The sequence below is a fragment of the Bos indicus genome, chromosome 16 (genome assembly GCF_029378745.1).
Source record: "Bos indicus isolate NIAB-ARS_2022 breed Sahiwal x Tharparkar chromosome 16, NIAB-ARS_B.indTharparkar_mat_pri_1.0, whole genome shotgun sequence".
NCBI lineage: Eukaryota > Metazoa > Chordata > Mammalia > Artiodactyla > Bovidae > Bos > Bos indicus.
In genome coordinates, this window is record NC_091775.1 from 25,035,977 (window position 1) to 25,054,597 (window position 18,621).

An 18,621-nucleotide genomic window follows, 5' to 3' on the forward strand; every position below is an offset into this window, starting at 1 on the left:
TCCTTCGGGATATATGCTTAGATAAATACTCTATGCCCATAGTTTCTGAGTCAGAAGGTAATAAGCAGTTTGCTAGGTCCTGTGTAGCATTGCCAAAAGATTGCATGTGACCTAAAGCACTTGAGGGTATCTGTTCCCCACAGCTTGTTTCTGTATTGGATAGAATAATTTCTAGTAATTGGTGTCTTTATGGTAGTAATACAGTCATAATCACCTTAATTTGTGTTTCTTTCATTAGAGATGATACTCAGTGTTTTTAATGAATAGGTTAAGGGTGCTTCTTCATGTCTAAGCTCTCTGTATCCCTTTAACTGCTTGACTGAGGGAGTCTGGTTAATCAGCTTTATAGACTTATATCAACTTTGTACATTTTGATATGAAATATTTCCCAATTCCCATTTTTTTTTAAATGGAACTTGATGTATTATTTTTCAGTGTTATTTGAGTATCGTGAATTACTGAGTAAACGCTAGTCTTTCCTGACTATATCATTTGCTAATATTAAAATTTGATTTAAAGAATCTTGATTCAAATAATCTGCTTATTGTCTTATTAAACTTCTTATTTAACTTACACACCTTCCTGTTGCTTCTTAGATGTGACTATGTATTTCTTAGGGCCTTATAAGTTAGCTGCCTTAATCCTCCATGAGAACAAGATTAATGAAATTGATTTCATATTATCCTTGCTTGACCTTTGATTGTTTCTAGATCTAAATAGTTATATAGCTTTCTTAGGCTGCGTATATGAATGCTTTCAGCTCTTCCTAATTGGGATCATAATGGGAGAGACAGGATCACACATGATTTTAAAAGAATTTGTGTTTCATGCTGTGTACTTTTTTCCCCCTATTTATTAGAATATTGGTATGTCTGAATTTTTTTTTTAGAAAGAAGATGAAAAACTCTTCTGCTGTCTCATCTTTGTATATTTTCTTTAATTTTTCCAGCCCTTAACCAAAATGTTTAAAATAATAACAGTTTGAGCCTAAAGCAAAGCGCTTCCTTACTGCTTTTTCTCTGTCATTTTTAGTCCTCAAGAAGTATTTTTCTACTTTTAACATTTTTTTCAGCTAAGATAATTTTAAAAATCTTGCTTGTGTCTGCCTAGTACAAGTGGTAGTAAAGCAAAAAAACAATAATAAAAACCATTTTTGAAATGAAAATTTCTGAGTACAAATTCGGATGCATATGGGGTATACTTTACAAAGGCTAAAACGATTTAAGAAATATTATTTTCATCTGGCCAATCTAAAGTCCATAGTCTTTTAATGTGTGGACCTCTGTGTAGGGTTTTTTTTTTTTTTAATTTGTTTATTTGTTTAATTCTTCATAATTCTGTGTCCATTATTTTGCTAGAGTTTCTCAGCAAGTAGTCGTCTCCGTTCACTGGCAGTGATGGCTAAAGTAAACTTTCTTCAGTTTCGGAGTCTTGTTTGTCCTCTTGTTTCTTGTGTTGAGGTATCTCAAATGAAATCTGAAATGGATTAGTTTGTTCACCTGGTCTAGTGCAGTGTATTGGCCATTGAACAATAGCTCCCTATTGCTCCTTCTACTTCCTGTTTCTATGAGTTTTATTTAAAACCATCCTTGATATAAGTAGATCCTTTAAATAAAGGATTAAAATCCTTTAAATAAAGCATGATTCTACTTATATAAAGGATCTACTTAAAGGATCCTTTATATAAGTAGAATCATCCAGTGTTTGTTTTCCTGTGATTGGCTAATTTTTCTTAACAGTGTCCTCAGAGGTCATCCACACTATAGCATATGGCAGAATTCCCTTTTTTTCTAAGGGTAACACTTCACTGTATGTGCATATCTCATTTTCTTTATCCATCCATCAGACATTTAGACTCTTTCTACATCTTGGCTATTGTGAATAATGTTGCAATGAACATGGGTATGAAATAGCTCTTCAAGATCCTGTTTTCAGTTACTTTGGATATATACCTAGAAGTGGGATTGCTGGATCAGATAGTTGTTCCGTTTTTAGTATATTAAGGAGCCTCCATACTATTTACCATAGTAACAATACCATTTTACAGTCACACCAACAGTGCACAACAGTTTCAGTTTCTTCATATTCTCACCAACACTTGTTATTTTCTTTTTTTTTTTTTTTTTTTGGACAGTTGTCATCCTAACAGATATGAGGTGATATCTCACTGTGATTTTGATTCCCCTGATTGATGATCAGTAATGTTGAGCCTCTTATCACATGCTTATTGGCTACTTATATATATTATTTGGAGATATACCTATACAGGTCCTTTGCCCATTTTTTATTTTGTGCAATTTTTTGTTGTTATTGAGTTGTAGAAGTTGTTTATATATTCTGAGTATTAACCCCTTATGTGATATATAGTTTGCCAATAGTTTCCTCGTTCCATAGACTGCCTCTCCCAGGTTGCTTTTTAACAGCCCAGGGTTGACTGTTGTTTGAGTGTTGGCTTAAATTTGACTCTGGTAATGCACACCAGTGCCTGTTTTCACACTGATTCTTAATAATTCCTAGTTCTAGGTTTAAATCTTAACTGTCCTTTCTTCCCATATTCTCTAAGCTATCATCATTGACTAACCCTGATTTCCATCTCCTATGATCTCTTCTTTCCTAATGTTTTAGTGAGGATTTTAAAATATAGCAGATGATTTTAAAATCAGCACGGTAGATATTTGGTAGAAGACCAGGAGAAAAATCTCTTCATTATTCTTAACTATAAAAATACGAAGCAGAAGTTAAAATCCGTAGGTTTTTATGTTAAAATTTTCAAATGTGAAAATACTCCTTTTAGAGGAACATAGGCAGCAGGCAGTGTATTTTGAGTCAGTTCATTTGGTGAGTGTGCAGGATGATGGGTATAGTTGTCATAAGATACATTAATACAAGTATGTCTCAGGCCTATACCTTCTGTTGGCCTGCTAATTAAACTAGAAACAGTAACTTTAGTTTGAAAATGTCACATGATTCTTGTTGATCAAACTAGCAAATTTCACATTTACTAAAATATGAGCTAATATAAGTGGTTGAATGTCCTGATTGGCCAAACATAATGTAGAGTTTATTTCCTAGCAAATAATGAAAGATCGGTGGATGAATGTTGGTCATGAAGAAGAAGAACTAAAGCCATATGCTGAGCCTGAACCAGATTTCAATGACACAAAAAGAATAGGTAAGCATTTAAGTATTGTGAGAGGTGCTGTCCTCCCTAGGCTAAAAGTTAGAGTCCTTTAGTCTACCAAAATTGCGTTTCAAATGTAAATGGGAAGGAGTTTTTATTTGAAAAATGCTTACGTTGTCATCTTTTCTTTCTGCAGATATACGCTAAACATTGAAAAATTCAAGTTCCTTAGTTTGTTCTCATACATTATAATCTAAAACATTTGTTGGCAACAGTGATATAAAAATGGAAACAATGTAAATAAGCCTCATTCTTTTCTTTCAACAGTTCCTAACAAGAGGAATGACTGATTTAAGAATCAGCACTGTTCAGACTGATAAATGTCAGCAAAATATAGCACGTATTTTAACCAAAAATACAGAGGCACTGAGTTAGCAGGAGGAGCACTTTGGTCCCCTCTTGGTTTCCACTAACTCAGCAGGGTCCATCCTCCACACCCAGTCAGTGTCCGCTTCGAACCTTCTCCCTCTTCCTTCTCAAAGCCATCAGAAACTCATAACTGAGTCACCTCAGCCATGCTCCTGTCTTGCTTGAGGGCAAAATGGCAAAGGAGGAGCATTTGAGGGAGTTAGAAATCTGATCAGAACTGTGGAATTCAAGCCTTCCAAAGAATCAACCTGCCTACAGTTCAGAAAACAAATTTGTCAAGCAATGAGAGAAACTGCTCCATGAGTGGCTGAGTATGTGTTGCAAGAGAGAGAAGATATTCTGTGTATGTCACAGACAGATAGTATGTCTATCTGGACAAAGGAACTCAGCTCAGTAATGTGCTAGGCAGAGAGAAATGGAGTAGGCTCGGGAGTATATTGGCTCATGAGAGTGTTTCTGCCTGAAAAATTGGGGATGTGCAGTATCTAACTACACAGAGTCTGTATATTAGTAGTCCAGAAGTTTTTATATTATAGTTACACTTTAAAATTTTAGAACTTAGTTTTCATATCTAATGTGGACAAACTTGCCCATTTTTGTTGGTTTGTTTACTAAAACTTGTTTTTCGAAATTTTGCATTTTGTTTTTTATTTCTAGATATCATGATCACCATGGGTTTTGTACGAGATGAGATAAATGATGCCTTAATAAATCAGAAATATGATGAAGTCATGGCTACTTATATTCTTTTAGGTAGAAAACCACCTGAAGTAAGTTTTTCACCTTTTCACATTAATGTGAATTATTTTTTAAGCTAAGTTACAGCTAATATATTCTAGGTGGTATGAAAAAAATATAAAAACACTAACAATCTTATCTATTAGAATTCAAAATTCACAGTGCTAAGTTATGAACTAATCTTATTTCTAAACACGAAGAGATTGTTTCGAAAGAATAGGCATAGTATCTTGCTTAGCTCTGAGAGGCCCCGTTCAGTCAGGTCCTTGAGAACAGCATCCCCCAAATGCAAGAGCCCTTCCAAAGGCAACATGGTTATTCCAGGTGCACAGAATACACAGTAACTGAAACAAAGGGACATACAGCATTTAAAATGAAATATAGGTGGGAACCCAGGAAAAAGTCATCTTGTGATATGTTTTGCCTTGTAGTGGGTCAAGTGTTTTTATACATCAATCGGGAAGTCTCAGGACCAGTCGAGATCTATCTTAGGGAGAGAGAGAGTAAAGAAGTCACTATGCCAGTGGTTATTGAACCATAAAAGCAAATGATCCTTTGGGTCAGCAAATATAAAGGTATAAATTGAGAGTCAAGAATAGCCCAGAGCTTTGACAGTTGGTGGGAGGCATTTTGTAGAATAGGATTAAATTATTTATAAGTAGATAGTAACTATTAGTGAATCAGTACATTCAGCTGATATTTATTGTACCTGCTCCATTCCAGAAATTATGCCACATACTGGAATAGAAAGATTAGAAGGTCTGTGATCTCTGGTTGCTCTCAGTGTGGAGGGGAGGGAATCAGTCCATAGTGTGGTACAGTGTGGGATATGCTCTGAGGAGAGGTTGCACAGGAAACTCTGGGATGTAAGAGGACAGACACCCACAGCAAGCCAAGGCAGAATTTACAGTGTTTGATAACCTGTTGGAAATGAGAGAGAAGGGACCCTCAGACTTGTAGTGTAGGTGACTGGTTTTGTTAGACGTATTTGTCAAGATAGGAAAAGAGTGAATCTCAGGGGGAAGATGGGAGGCTTGTTCATTTCGGGGTGGTTGAATTTGAACTTCCTGTTGGTTGGAGCTGTTCAGTAGTCATTTGGATATAAAGATCTGGATCTGAAGGGAATGAGTTGAATAGCATTAATAGATTTGTGAGTTGTCATCAGAGGACCACTTAGTAATGTGCCAGGAACTGTTTTAAGGACTTTACTTTTTAAATTCATCTAATCCTCTCAGGTAGGTACTGTTACAGCAGAGGAAAGGGATCTTCAGTAGAAATGCTAAGAGCTGAGGCAGTGGTGTCAGAGAAGCCAAGCCAAGAGAATTTTAAGAAGTGGGAAATATAAATAATTATTTCTAAAGACTTCAACCTGTTTTTACTTGGATTTTAGATTTTACTCCTGAGATCTTTAATTTTCCTATTAATGTAAGTTTTATAAGCATACAACCTAGCCCATGCATGAATCAAAATGAAGTTTGAATTGCATTGATATAAATTAGTAAACCTACTATAAGTAGCAAGAGCCTTAGCTTTGGAACCAGGGTCATTGGGTTTGAACTCCTACCCATCTCCTACCCTAGCACAGCCACTATCAAGCTGTGTGACTTAGGCAATTTACTTAATTTCTCTGTGCTTCAGTTTCCTGGTCTATAAAATGAGGATGTAATGGCATCCTAAAGGAGATCAGTCCTGGGTGTTCATTGGTAGGACTGATGCTGAAGTTGAAACTCCAGTACTTTGGCCACCTAATGCAAAGAGCTGACTCATTTGAAAAGACCCTGATGCTGGGAAAGATTGAAGGCAGGAGGAGAAGGGGACGACAGAGGATGAGATGGTTGGATGGCATCACCGTTTCAAAGGACATGGGTTTGGGTGGACTCCGGGAGTTGGTGATGGACAGGGAGGCCTGGCGTGCTGCAGTTCATGGGGTCACAAAGAGTCAGACACGACTGAGCGACTGAACTGAATGGTACCTGTGTCTTAGCATCACTGAAAGAGTTTAGATGAATTAATACTTCTCAAGTCCTCAGAACACTTTCTGGCACATTACTATGTCCTTTGTGTTAGCTGTCGTCTTTTAAAATTTTCATTATCAGTATTACTCTGCTCTTTATCATTAGCAGCTTTGCATATTAGATTTCCCATTGGAAAGCCAGTGATTCAGTCAGAAGTTACTGGCAACAAAATACTTTGGTGTTATAGAGAGAGGGATAGTGTATCAATCCCCAGTTTACCATGCTTAGTTCTAAGAAATTTCTGAGTCACAGCCAATAAACCACATTTTTTGTTCTGTGAATGTGGTGGAGAAAGCCAAACAAAACAAAAAATATATGTGTGTATGAAGTAAAAATTTTAGATTTCACCCTAAGTTTGAATCCCAACTATACCTGAGTTTGAATCCCAAAGATGTCTCTTGAATCTCTTAACCTCAATTTTTACATCTAAAAAGTGCAGGTTAATAGATCATAGGCTTGCTGTAATGATTAAAGAAAGTAACACATACAGAAACTTTAGCATGGCAGCTGAGTGAAGTCACTCAGTCATGTCCGACTCTTTGCGACAGCATGGACTGTAGCCTACCAGGCTCCTCCAGGCAAGAGTACTGGAGTGGGTTGCCATTTCCTTCTCCAGGGGATCTTCCCGACCCAGGGATCGAGCCCAGTCTCCCGTATTGTAGGCAGACCCTACAGCCTACAGGGAAGTCCACCAGGGAAGTCCTCCAGCATGGCAGCTAGTATATAATAACCATTCAAGAATTGGTAGCTGTTATTTGGACCCAGAAGGACCCAAAGCCATTGATCAAGATAACAGAAGATGACATGTTCTTGTGGAAGGATGTTCTAGCTGGTCCTCTCCCTTCCTGTTTGCCAAGTTTCAGTTCTGTATCCAAACTTTATTTTCTTATTTCTGATTGCTCCTTGTATGACTTGGAATAAATTGGAAAATCAAGAGTGTATTTTGTTTCTATGAACTTGTTTTGTTTTAAAATGCTGGTCGTCTTTCTTCTTCATATAGTTTGAAGGGGGTGAATCGTTATCCAGTGGAAACTTGTGTCAGAGGTCCCGGCCCAGCAGTGACTTAAACAACAGCACCCTGCAGTCCCCTGCTCACCTGAAGGTCCAGCGGAGCATCTCGGCAAACCAGAAGCAACGACGCTTTAGTGATCATGGTGGGGGAGAGTCAAATAAGTGCAAAGACAAACCAAGTCTGCCCAAACTTGCATTTTTTGTTAAGCATTATACAGTTCACTTGTTTATGTCCTTGTGTCATCCCCAGTTATCAGAGATTTATATTACTGAATGATTAATATAATCCTGTTTTCAGGGGCTGACCTAATTTTTGTAATCAAGTTTAATCTTAGCTCAAAGTGTAAAGTATGCAAACAAAGATTATTTTTAATACAAAAGTTTCTGTTTGTGAGAAGAAAATATGTCAGTTGTTTTTCAGTTAATTTTGCTCTTTTAAAAATTACAGCTGGTCCATCCATTCCTCCTGCTGTATCATACACCAAAAGGCCTCAGGCTAACAGCGTGGAAAGTGAACAGAAAGAGGACTGGGACAGAGATGTGGCTCGTAAACTTGGCAGCACAACAGTTGGATCAAAAAGTGAAATGACTGCAAGCCCTCTTGTAGGGCCAGAAAGAAAAAAGTCTTCAACTATTCCAAGTGTGAGTAATTATTCTGGCATATTGCAATATGCTGTAGTTATTTATTGTTGAAATTTTTTATTTAAAGGTTAAAATTTTTTTTCAAGTTTCAAAATTTTAAGTGAATCATACATTTAAAGAACATGCAAAGGGGGCCAAGCTTCTAATAAATGTAGTTTAAGAACGAAAAAATATGAATTCTTTAAATAACATTTACCTTATCACAAGGAAAGTACATTAAACTTTCCTGCCTCAGTTTTCATGTTTGTAATATTTACTTGATAGTGTATTTCATTGGTGCATTTAATTTTACGTTTACAAATAAGCTGTTCAGTGAAGGCAGACTATAGCAATAATTAATTTACAGAGTTAATTCACAGTATCTGCTTAAAACAGAAAACTATAGAAATTAGATAATGAGAGCTGGAAGATAGATTGAGATATCTACCTTAAGATCTTACCTTAGCAGCAAAGAATGAAGAGAAAATATAAAGGAAAGCCAAGATGTACAAAGGATAGAAGTAGAATTAGTATCATTTAGGAGGTGTGAGTTTAGAAAGGAAAAGGGGCAAAATGAAGGGGAAGAAATATTTGAAGAAATAATAACTAAAAAAAGTGATGGAAAACTTCATGTTAAAAGGACTCAAAAGGCATACAGAAGACAGAAGGAAAACTTATTCCTGGGCTCATTAAAGTGGGATATATGGATACCAAAAACAAAGAGGAAAAACTTTAAAGGTTTCAGAATGAGACAGGAGGTGACCTAAAAAGGAACAAGATGCACACTGACATCAGATTTCTCAACATGGATGCAGGAGATAAATGGATAAAAAATATTTTTTTTTCTAAAGTATCAAAAGCACATTGAACCCAGAATTTTATACCCAACCAAACTGTCATATAAATGTCAGTCATTTCAGTTCAGTTGCTCAGTCGTGTCTGACTCTTTGCGACCCCATATGTAAAGAAGAATATTCTCATGACTAAAGTATTTCAACTCTTGTGATACAATGACCCACTTGAAAACATTGCTGTCTGAGCAAGTATTCTTATAGGAAGAGAAAGGTATCTACAATACTCTGTAAAATATATGGAAGTTGAAAGCAATTGGCTAACTTATTACAGTATGTATCGTGATAACATACACAAAAAAGAAGAAAACAATAATGAAAATTCAGAATCAAAATTTTGGACAATACCAGGAAGTGAAGATAGGGATAGAAATTAAAGGAAAAAGCATATGCCTTAAAAGGGAAGATGGGAGGGAGGTTTAGGAAATCAGTACAGTCAGCCCTTGATTTCCATCTGTGACTGGTTGAATCTGTGGACAGGGGACCTGTGGATACACAGAGGGCTGACTATACTCAGTCATTTTATATGAAAGACTTGAGCTTCCACAGATCATGGAATCTGCAAGGGTCCTGGAGCTAATCCCCATTGAATAACAAGGGACACCTGTAGCAGTAAGCAAAAATGAGTTCAGAAACGTAAGGACAAAAAATATAAGAACAAAAAATGTATAACTTTTAAGCCAATAGAAGAAAAAAAAAAGTGATTTAGCTTATGGAAAGTAGGGAAGGAGAGAAAAAAGAAAAAAGCAATTTAAATAGAAACATGAAATAAGGTACCAGAAAGCCTAACATAATCGTAATTGTAAATGGGTTAAACTCCCCAGTACCTATTGTTTTATACATGTAATGGAAACCATATGTTTTAAAAATATGTGGTGTGATCATTACCTTTGGTCTATGAAATAGCTATATATAACCACTTTAAGAATTAATGGATATAGCCACTTACATTCCAGCTGATCTGTTTGGAAATGATGTAACTACAGTAGGGTTTAATATATTTTTATAAGCAGTTTTTCAGATAAATCACTTCCTCTTACTTACATATCAACTAGAAGATGGTTGCCAGAGTGTCATCACCTCATATAACAGAAAGAAATAATTTCACCTTTTATTGCATGCTGTTCTGCTGTGTACCTGTCATTTCAACTCAGCTTGGTCTCATTTTCCATAAATATACTCAGCGATTTCCACCCGTCTCTATGTGGTGCTCTTGCTTAAAGTTCCTCCTCACATTATGAAAATCGCATTTCTGTAGATCATTTTGAGTCCTGCCTTCCGCCTGGAGCCTCCTGTAACTGAATACTCTAAAATTACCTTATCAGCCTTTCTGATCACCGGACCACATTATGTAGCTCTTAGTTAAATGCTGCCTTGCATTGTTCACTGTTGTTTCCCCACATTTATGTCCTGTTATATACCAGCACACTTGCTTCCTCAGAATCACTAGTGGTCATGTGCATAGTGGGTGTCCAAAGCACAATTTTTTTCATTTAAAGAAGGCATTGGCTTAAATTCAGATTTACTATGCCACACTTATTTTTTTTTAACATAAGCCAAAAGATTCTGATTGAGAAATTTTTCTCGTGGCCACTTAGTATTAGCGTCAATGGCATGAAAGGGACAAGCCCAGGGAAGCAGCCTGTGGCAGCACAGACTCAGAAGGCTGAGTTTTGAAGAAGTGCTTCACCTGTCACACTTTGAAAAGGAAAGCGGTGTTAACTGAAGACAGCCAGAAACGTTTAAGAGGTCTCTAAAGGGGAGGTATGGTAGCATATCCAACAATGAGTTTATTCAACATTAGATTTTTGTTTAAAATTAGGTTACTCGTGTGACAATTCAGCCAAGACAGTGAAATGATCAAAGATGGATTCTTAAGTTGCTACATTTGGTTCCCATGGGATAATTTTACAGACTTCTAGTAATCTCTTTATAGTTTTATAGTTTCCCAGGATTTTTTTCCTCCTTTCTATTATTTCCAGGATTTTTCCTCTAAATTTTTAATTTCCAGTTAATTTCCTCTTAAATTTTAATCTTCAGTTAAACCTCCTCAGTAGTCTCTAAAAGCAAAGTAAGGAATAATTACATGTTCAAAAATTAGGGATTTTTTAGTTAAAAGAAAACACTGTATATCTATGTAGTTGGAAAGAGGAAATATTCCCCTGGGTGGCACAACACACGTTTTGGTCTCTTCACATGGCCAGTGGCTATGAGGATTTCCCAAGCAGGTGCAGAATGGACACCCACAGGCTTCCGAGTGGCCTTCCACTGTCAGGGCCCCAGGGTTCCTGTTTGGGACGATAACTTAGTGTGGAGCTAAGTGACACTTAGTGCGGGGCTGTCGCTGGTGCATGGTCCCCTCAAGCTACCTGTGCACCGCCCCCATCACCAGCATACAGAGGCATGAATAAAGCCCAGCTCTTTTGTTGCTTCCAAACAACTGCTTCTGCAGGACAGTCAGCTAAAAAACGGTGAGGCACTTGCCATGCTCTGCCTTTTACTCCTTCAAGAGAGAGGTGGGAGGTAGAGCTTATTAATATAAGATTCTGATAAGTTAAAATTCCACCATGGATTTTTCTGGAGTTACTTGCCGTTTGAATTCATTTCTTTGACTTTCCACAGCTGCAGCTAGAATTTTTTAATGTGTGTCTTTTTTTTTCCCCTCCTTAAAGAACAATGTGTATCCTGGAGGTAGCATGGCAAGAAGGAATACGTACGTCTGTGAAAGAACCACAGATCGATACACAGCGTTGCAAAATGGGAAAGACAGCAGGTAACTGTCACCATGCAGGTAGGATTGCCGTTGTCATCGCTTTGCGTTAGTAGTGCTCTTGGTACAACTCCTGTAGCTGAACACGTGAAGAGGAAAGGAAACAATCGCTAGTTAGATGGCAGCCAGCCGTGCTTCCTAAGGCACCTCCTCATGTTTAGCAGAATGGAGCAGTGGAAGAATATTTAGGGAAAATAGGAGGTAACTCTCTTAATCTACGATTTTCTAAATGAAATCCAATAGTAAATAGTTCCCTATAGCAAAACCTATCACAGTGTCCTAATCTTATCTTCATTACTTGAATCTTGTTCTTTTATAAAAAGTATTTATTTTTATTTACTTATTTGACTATACCGGGTCCTAGTTGTGGCATATGGGATCTTAGTTCCCTGACCAAGGATCGAACCTGAGATCCCAGCATTGGGAGCTTGGAATTTTAGCCACTGGATCACCAGGGAAGTCCTGACTCTTACTCTATTATACCTCTTCTGCTTCCTTCTTACCTTCTCCTTTCCCACCCACCCTGTACAAATACAGGAATTATATACGAATTATATATGAATCATTATATATGAATACAGAAGACTGTGTTTCCCTTCCTCTAAAGAAATGTGGCCATCTCAACTGATCATTGAGACCCCACTGTTCTCAGATCTCAGAGTGTTTTATTTCAAATAATGATAAATCATGTTTTATTATTTAAAAAATTTGACTTCTTTTCATCGTGAGTTGTAAGGACTGCTCATCAGTAGATCACAAAATGACAGAGTTTATTGTAATAAATTCTGTTTAGTTCCATCCCTAGTCATTTTAGTAGACTTGACAGACCATTCTTACACTTGTTTCCTCTCAGTTAATAGGCACTTAAAGTAAACGTTACTATGAGGCATACAAAGGTAAATGAATCTTCCTTGGACATAAGAGCCTTTAGGCTAGAGAGGTTGTCAGGAATTGATTTCTATTTTACTCTTTTCCCTTTACTAAATCTTAATCTGCAGCTCCTTTAATCTGTAGCAGTTTAACCTAAAACTGAGCTAAAAGCATTTTGATGATGTTTCAAGAGAGGGGATTTTTGCTACAGTTATGAATTCTTATTGAATAGTGGGCAGTGAGCCACATCAACACATCACTCCAAACTGTGCTTTTTTTTTTTGGGGGAAAGTGTGAGGTGTCTCTGGTCATAATTATTTTACCCATAAAAATAATGTTATAGGTATCAGATTCACATATAGAGAACAAGAGTGTGTGAAATCTTTTCCATGGAAGGTGGTGATAAATTCACCCTGTACACTTTTAAAAATATTGTTGTTAGTCAGTAATAATACCATTGTTGTTGATTTAAGTGTTTGTCATGAAAGATATTAGACTTTTAAAAATCTAATTCTTAAATTTTAGTAAACTACAGCTTTTCTTCTTTTTATATCTCCATGGTCTTCTCAACCGGCTTACGTTGAAAGCCTTACAGAGATGTCCGCGAGCACCATGTCCTCTGCAGGCTCCGCCGTGGCCTCCGCTGTGCCCTCAGCACGACCCCGCCACCAGAAGTCCATGTCCGCTTCCGGCCATCCTATTAAAGTCACACTGCCAACCATTAAAGACAGCTCTGAAGCTTACAGGCCCGGGTAACATCCTGGTTGCATTTCGTTTGTCATTAAGAGTTTTTAAAAAATATAGCACCATATAAAAATACCTGATAGCCATCACATTTTAAGAGCTTTTTTGAAAAGACTCAGTGTATAGGGCAGAGGTAAAGTTAATTGTAACATAAACTTGCTACATCCTCCAGCTGTTATCAGAAATTTTGCTTATAATTTAAGTCATTTTCTAGAGGAATTTTCTTCAAGGATTTTGTTTTAAACCCATCCATGAAATAAAGGGTTGTTCCTAATTTATCATTTAAATAAATTGAATTTTTATGGTTTAAAAACAAACAGAAACATTCCAACCCACAAGACTGGGGGTTGAGACCTGATTAATCTTCTTGGCTCCAGCCAGTCACTGGTACTTAAGAAGAACTTTTAATTTTCCTATCAGTGAAACAAATAATCTCGAAGATCCCTTTCAGTTATAAAGCTAAATTATTTTCTGGTATTTCTGCATGTTAAGAATTCTCAAATTCAAAAACATGTTTGATAGCTTTGTTAATCATATTGTTGGTATCTGGTAGCATTTACTGTCACAAAGGAGTGAATTGTAAATAGGAAATAAGCCTTCAATTCAAAGCCTTTTAATAAACATAAAATTTGTGTTCCACATTGCTGACTGGTTTAAGAGAACAGTGGAGGGACAAAAAATTGCATGCAATGCCCCTTGTTTGGTATTCCTGATACTGAATTCCAATATCAGGAATATATATATATATATATATATGATATATGTCTTTATATCCCTGTTTCAGTAATTTTTTTTTTCTTAATACATATATTTTATTGAAGTATAGTTGACTTAAAATGTTTCAGGTGCACAGCAAGGTGATTCAGTTATACATCAGTTCAGTTCAGTTCAGTTCAGTCGCTCAGTCATGTCTGACTCTTTGCGACCCCATGAATCAAAGCACGCCAGGCCTCCCTGTCCATCACCAACTCCCGGAGTTCACTCAAACTCATGTGCATCAAGTCGGTGATGCCATCCAGCCATCTCATCCTCTGTCGTCCCCTTCTCCTCCTGCCCTCAATCCCTCCCAGCATCAGAGTCTTTTCCAATGAGTCAGCTCTTCGCATGAGGTGGCCAAAGTACTGGAGTTTCAGCTTTAGCATAATTCCTTCCAAAGAACACCCAGGACTGATCTCCTTTAGGATAGACTGGTTGGATAGTCCAAGGGACTCTCAGGAGTCTTCTCCAACACCACAGTTCAAAAGCATCAATTCTTCGGCACTCAGCTTTCTTCACAGTCCAACTCTCACATCCATACATGACCACTGGAAAAACCATAGCCTTGACTAGACAGACCTTTGTTGGCAAAGTAATGTCTCTGCTTTTCAATATGCTATCTAGATTGGTCATAACTTTCCAAGGAGTAACCGTCTTTTAATTTCATGGCTGCAATCACCATCTGCAGTGATTTTTAGAGCCCCAAAAAATAAAGTCTGACACTGTTTCCACCGTTTCCCCATGTTTCCCCATCTATTTCCCATGAAGTGATGGGACCAGATGCCATGATCTTCGTTTTCTGAATGGTGAGCTGTAAGCCAACTTTTTCACTCTCCTCTTTCACTTTCAAGAGGCTTTTTAATTCGTCTTCACTTTCTGCCATAAGGGTGGTGCCATCTGCATATCTGAGGTTATTGATATTTCTCCCAACAATCTTGATTCCAGCTTGTGCTTCTTCCAGCCCAGCGTTTCTCATGATGTACTCTGCATAGAAGTTAAATAAGCAGGGTGACAATATACAGCCTTGACATACTCCTTTTCCTGTTTGAAACCAGTCTGTTGTTCCATGTCCAGTTCTAACTGTTGCTTCCTTACTGCCTATAGGTTTCTCAAGAGGCAGGTCAGGTGGTCTGGTATTCCCATCTCTTTCAGAATTTTCCACAGTTTAGTGTGATCCATATACACATATTAATTTTGAAATTATTTTCCATTATAGGTTATTACAAGATACTATAGTTTCTTCTGCTATTCAATAAATGTTTGTTGCTTGTTGTGTTATCTATTTTTTAAACTAGAAATCTAGCATTCTATTCATACCAAGTCAAACAAATTGAATCAAAATATCATAAATTTTTTAGTTAGGCAAAAATTCAATAGGTTTTTTTAAATATATGTATCATACATATTATTTTTATATAGGTATGCAAAAGCTTTTCTACTATGCTTGATGAAGGCTTGAGAAAGAACATCAAAAAAAAGATGGAGAAATTGCTTCAGTACTTTCTTAATCTTCAGTAACGAAATTTTTATAAAAGGCATTTAGTCTGAAATGATAGTGTCTCAGTAATTACAGTGAACACATGCATCACATCTGTCACCAGAACGACTAGAACAGGGCCGATTAAAAGTAGCCATGGCAACTTTCTAACAGTTTTTAGCATCAGCAAAACTGTTCTCCGTGGTTACCCTGTGTAACGCATCTTCTGTGTCTCAGCAGCACAACCCAGCGCGTGCCCGCTGCGTCGCCATCTGCTCACAGTATTAGCGCCTCGACGCCCGACCGCACCCGCTTCCCCCGCGGCAGCTCCAGCCGCAGCACCTTCCACGGGGAGCAGCTGCGCGAGCGCCGCAGCGCCGCCTACAACGGGCCGCCCGCCTCCCCTTCTCACGAGCCGGGGGCCTTCGCGCACGCCAGGAGGGGCACGTCCACTGGTATAATAAGCAAAATAACGTCCAAATTCGTCCGCAGGTCAGTACCAACGCACAGTTTTGTTTCCTTTAGGGAGTAACGGATGTTTGCTTTTTTTTTTTTTCTTTCACCTCTACAGTGATTTTTTTCCAAAATGGGTTTATAACATTTCATTAAGACATGCTCTTTTTACAGAAACTTGAAGAAAAAGATCATGGAGGACATAGTCTTTTTCCTTAAGGAAAAAAAAAAAAAAAAAGAACAAAATGAGAATTTAAAAATTCTGTAAAATAGAGCAGGAGGAACATAACTTGACATAAAAAAATGTGTGTTCTAACAAAAAATGTTCCCTAGTTAAAAGCCTCTGTTTAGAAAAAGGAATTAAATGTGACTACATTTGTCCTTCAAATGGTACTTAAGAATACTTTTAAATCACTCACTAATGACACACATACACATGTAGTCCCCCTTTTATTCTGACTTATAGAAAGCCTATAATGTACTGGAGTCATAGATATTACTTATGTAATTTAACATCGTAAAATCTTAACATCAGCACAGTAAACACAAAAGGAATACAAGTGTAGTAATCTAATTCAGTAATATTGTGAAATTGTACTCCTTTCTAAAAAGTAACGTAAGTATATAATACCCGGTGATTCTACGAGCGCCACACGTAGTCAGGTTGATGTAAGTTAGTCCACCATCAGGTCCTGCTAAAGGTCCACGAAAGTCCCGTATGTACAAAGCTCTGTGCTCAGTGCTGAGCAAGTTTCAAAAATGAAGAGACAGCACCTGTGCCCTCAAGATTCAGCCCCAAAAGGAGCAGACTGTCTGCCACCGGCCACAGTACAGAATGAGCCGTGAATGGAAAGAGACGTGTGGGCGAGGTCCTGAGGGCTCCCACTAGGGAAGAAGTTAAATCTCCATACTGGGTAGTTATTTGAGCAAATAAGAAGTTATGGGTAAGAAACTATTATACTTATTATAAAAAATATTACTTAAATACTTAATTTTCAATGTTTTTAGTGTTCCTAGGGTTTCAGAGAGCGGGTGTAGAAAAGAGAAGCAGTGTCTATAGTCTCTTCCCTTTTTGTGGAACTGTATATAGACTCTATTCATGGATTGGTTTGCCCAAGATCACGAAGCTGCATTTGTAACTTTAAATACCCTTATGCAAAGTCAGTTTCTAACCATATCAGACAGTGATTTTGTACCATTTGGGCGGTTACGACACCACAGTGATAAAGACCTGAAAGCTCCCCAGCAGTCACCACGACCGTGGAAAGTGCTGGGTGACCCTCTGTGGGGCACCAGTTAGATTATCAGTAGTTGGCATTTGACTGGCAATTTAAATCCATTTCTAAAAACAGTACTTGTTCTTATGGTTAAGCCAGAATTGATTTTAAAGTGAAGGAAAATAGATTTTGAGTTTAATGCTTGATTACTAATTATACATTAAGTATCATGCAAAATATTTCTATTTGCAATAAAATTTAGATCAGAGAGAGAAACATACTAAGGAACACTGGACAAGAAGTCAGGACCAGCTGTCAGAGCCGGAACATGCCTTAGAGATCATCATTGGGAGGTTAGGATGGAGATTGTCATGTAGGCCTTCAGCAAAGGTGGACACCTCCCATGGGCCAGGCTCTCATCCAGGTGCTGTTGCTACAGCCCCTCCTTTCCTGGCAGTTCCTGATTGTCTTGTGACCCCCCCATACTGCTGAAACCTTTTCCTCCCTTGGCCTTCTGCCTTCTTGGGCCCCCTGTCCCTTCTGAGGCTCTTTGCTGGTTCTTCTAGGTCCCCCTGCCCTTCACCCATTGTCTTACCTGGTTCTCCTTACTCTTGGTGATCTCATTCAGGCCCATGCCATTAAATTCCATCATATGTTAACAGTCTCAGTTTATATTTTTAAGCCAGACCGCTCTTCTGAAGGACAATCTTGTATCCAGTTGTCTACTCGGCCTTTCCACCTGGTTGTGAAATAGACTCTCCAACAGAACCTGTCCAGGATTCAGCCCTTGCTTCTCTTCCTCAAACCTGTGCCTCCCTCAGCCTGTGCCGTTTTAGGTCATGGCGACACTGTCCTTCCGGTTGCTGCGGACCCTGAGCCTGGATTATCCTTGCCTCCTCCTCCTCTCTTCATCCCACACGTCATCCCGTGAGCAGTTGTTTTGGCGCTGCCTTCACAGCATTTCCAGGATTTAGCAGCGTCCATCCCTCCCAGCACTGCCTCCACGGTCTCAGTCACTGTATGTCTTCCACCTCCTCACAGGTGCCCTAGCTTCTGCCCTTGTCCTATTCTGTCCTCAGCAATGTAAGTCCTTCATGTAAAATCCTCAGCTTGCTTTTTGTCTCATTCAGAATACAATTTAGAGCCCTCCCAGTGGCCTCCGTAGTCTGGCCACCCTTTCCTGCTCTGACTCCATCTTCTCCACTCCTCCCCTTTCCCCGCCAGCCTTTCAGGGCCCCCAACTGTCCTTGAGCGCACCAGGCATACCCGTTCAGGATTTCGTACTCCCCTGACACCTGCGTGGCTGGCTTCTACACCTCATTCAGGTCTTTACTGGGCTGTCACTCCCTCTTCCTGCTTTATTTTTCTCCACAGCACTTGATACTATGTGAAATAGTGGATTTCCTTGACTTAATTGTTTGTCATGTGTCTCTCCCAAGAAGACACTCTTGGTGAGAACAGGGGCTTGTGGTTGGTTTGCTCTGTTCTACGCTGAATCTCCTGCCGAAGAGTGAATGCTTCCTCTGACGTGTGGTGTAGCATTCAGTA

The 18,621-nt window shown here is 38.3% G+C and overlaps 1 protein-coding gene across 5 annotated transcripts in view; it reads left to right on the forward strand.

Moving 5' to 3' along the window:
* MARK1 (microtubule affinity regulating kinase 1) overlaps positions 1-18,621 on the forward strand; it is a 139,728-nt gene that overhangs the window by 111,746 nt on the left and 9,361 nt on the right. For 2 of the 5 annotated variants that reach the window (XM_070767969.1, XM_070767971.1), the window contains exons 10-16: positions 3,073-3,172; positions 4,208-4,320; positions 7,304-7,457; positions 7,763-7,956; positions 11,459-11,559; positions 13,014-13,178; positions 15,641-15,895. In XM_070767969.1, the coding sequence (XP_070624070.1) occupies positions 3,073-3,172; positions 4,208-4,320; positions 7,304-7,457; positions 7,763-7,956; positions 11,459-11,559; positions 13,014-13,178; positions 15,641-15,895 (1,082 nt within the window). Of the gene's footprint in view, positions 1-3,072; positions 3,173-4,207; positions 4,321-7,303; positions 7,458-7,762; positions 7,957-11,458; positions 11,560-13,013; positions 13,179-15,640; positions 15,896-18,621 lie in introns of those variants that run through there. The other 3 variants (XM_070767970.1, XM_070767972.1, XR_011560748.1) reach the window with 2 other exon arrangements.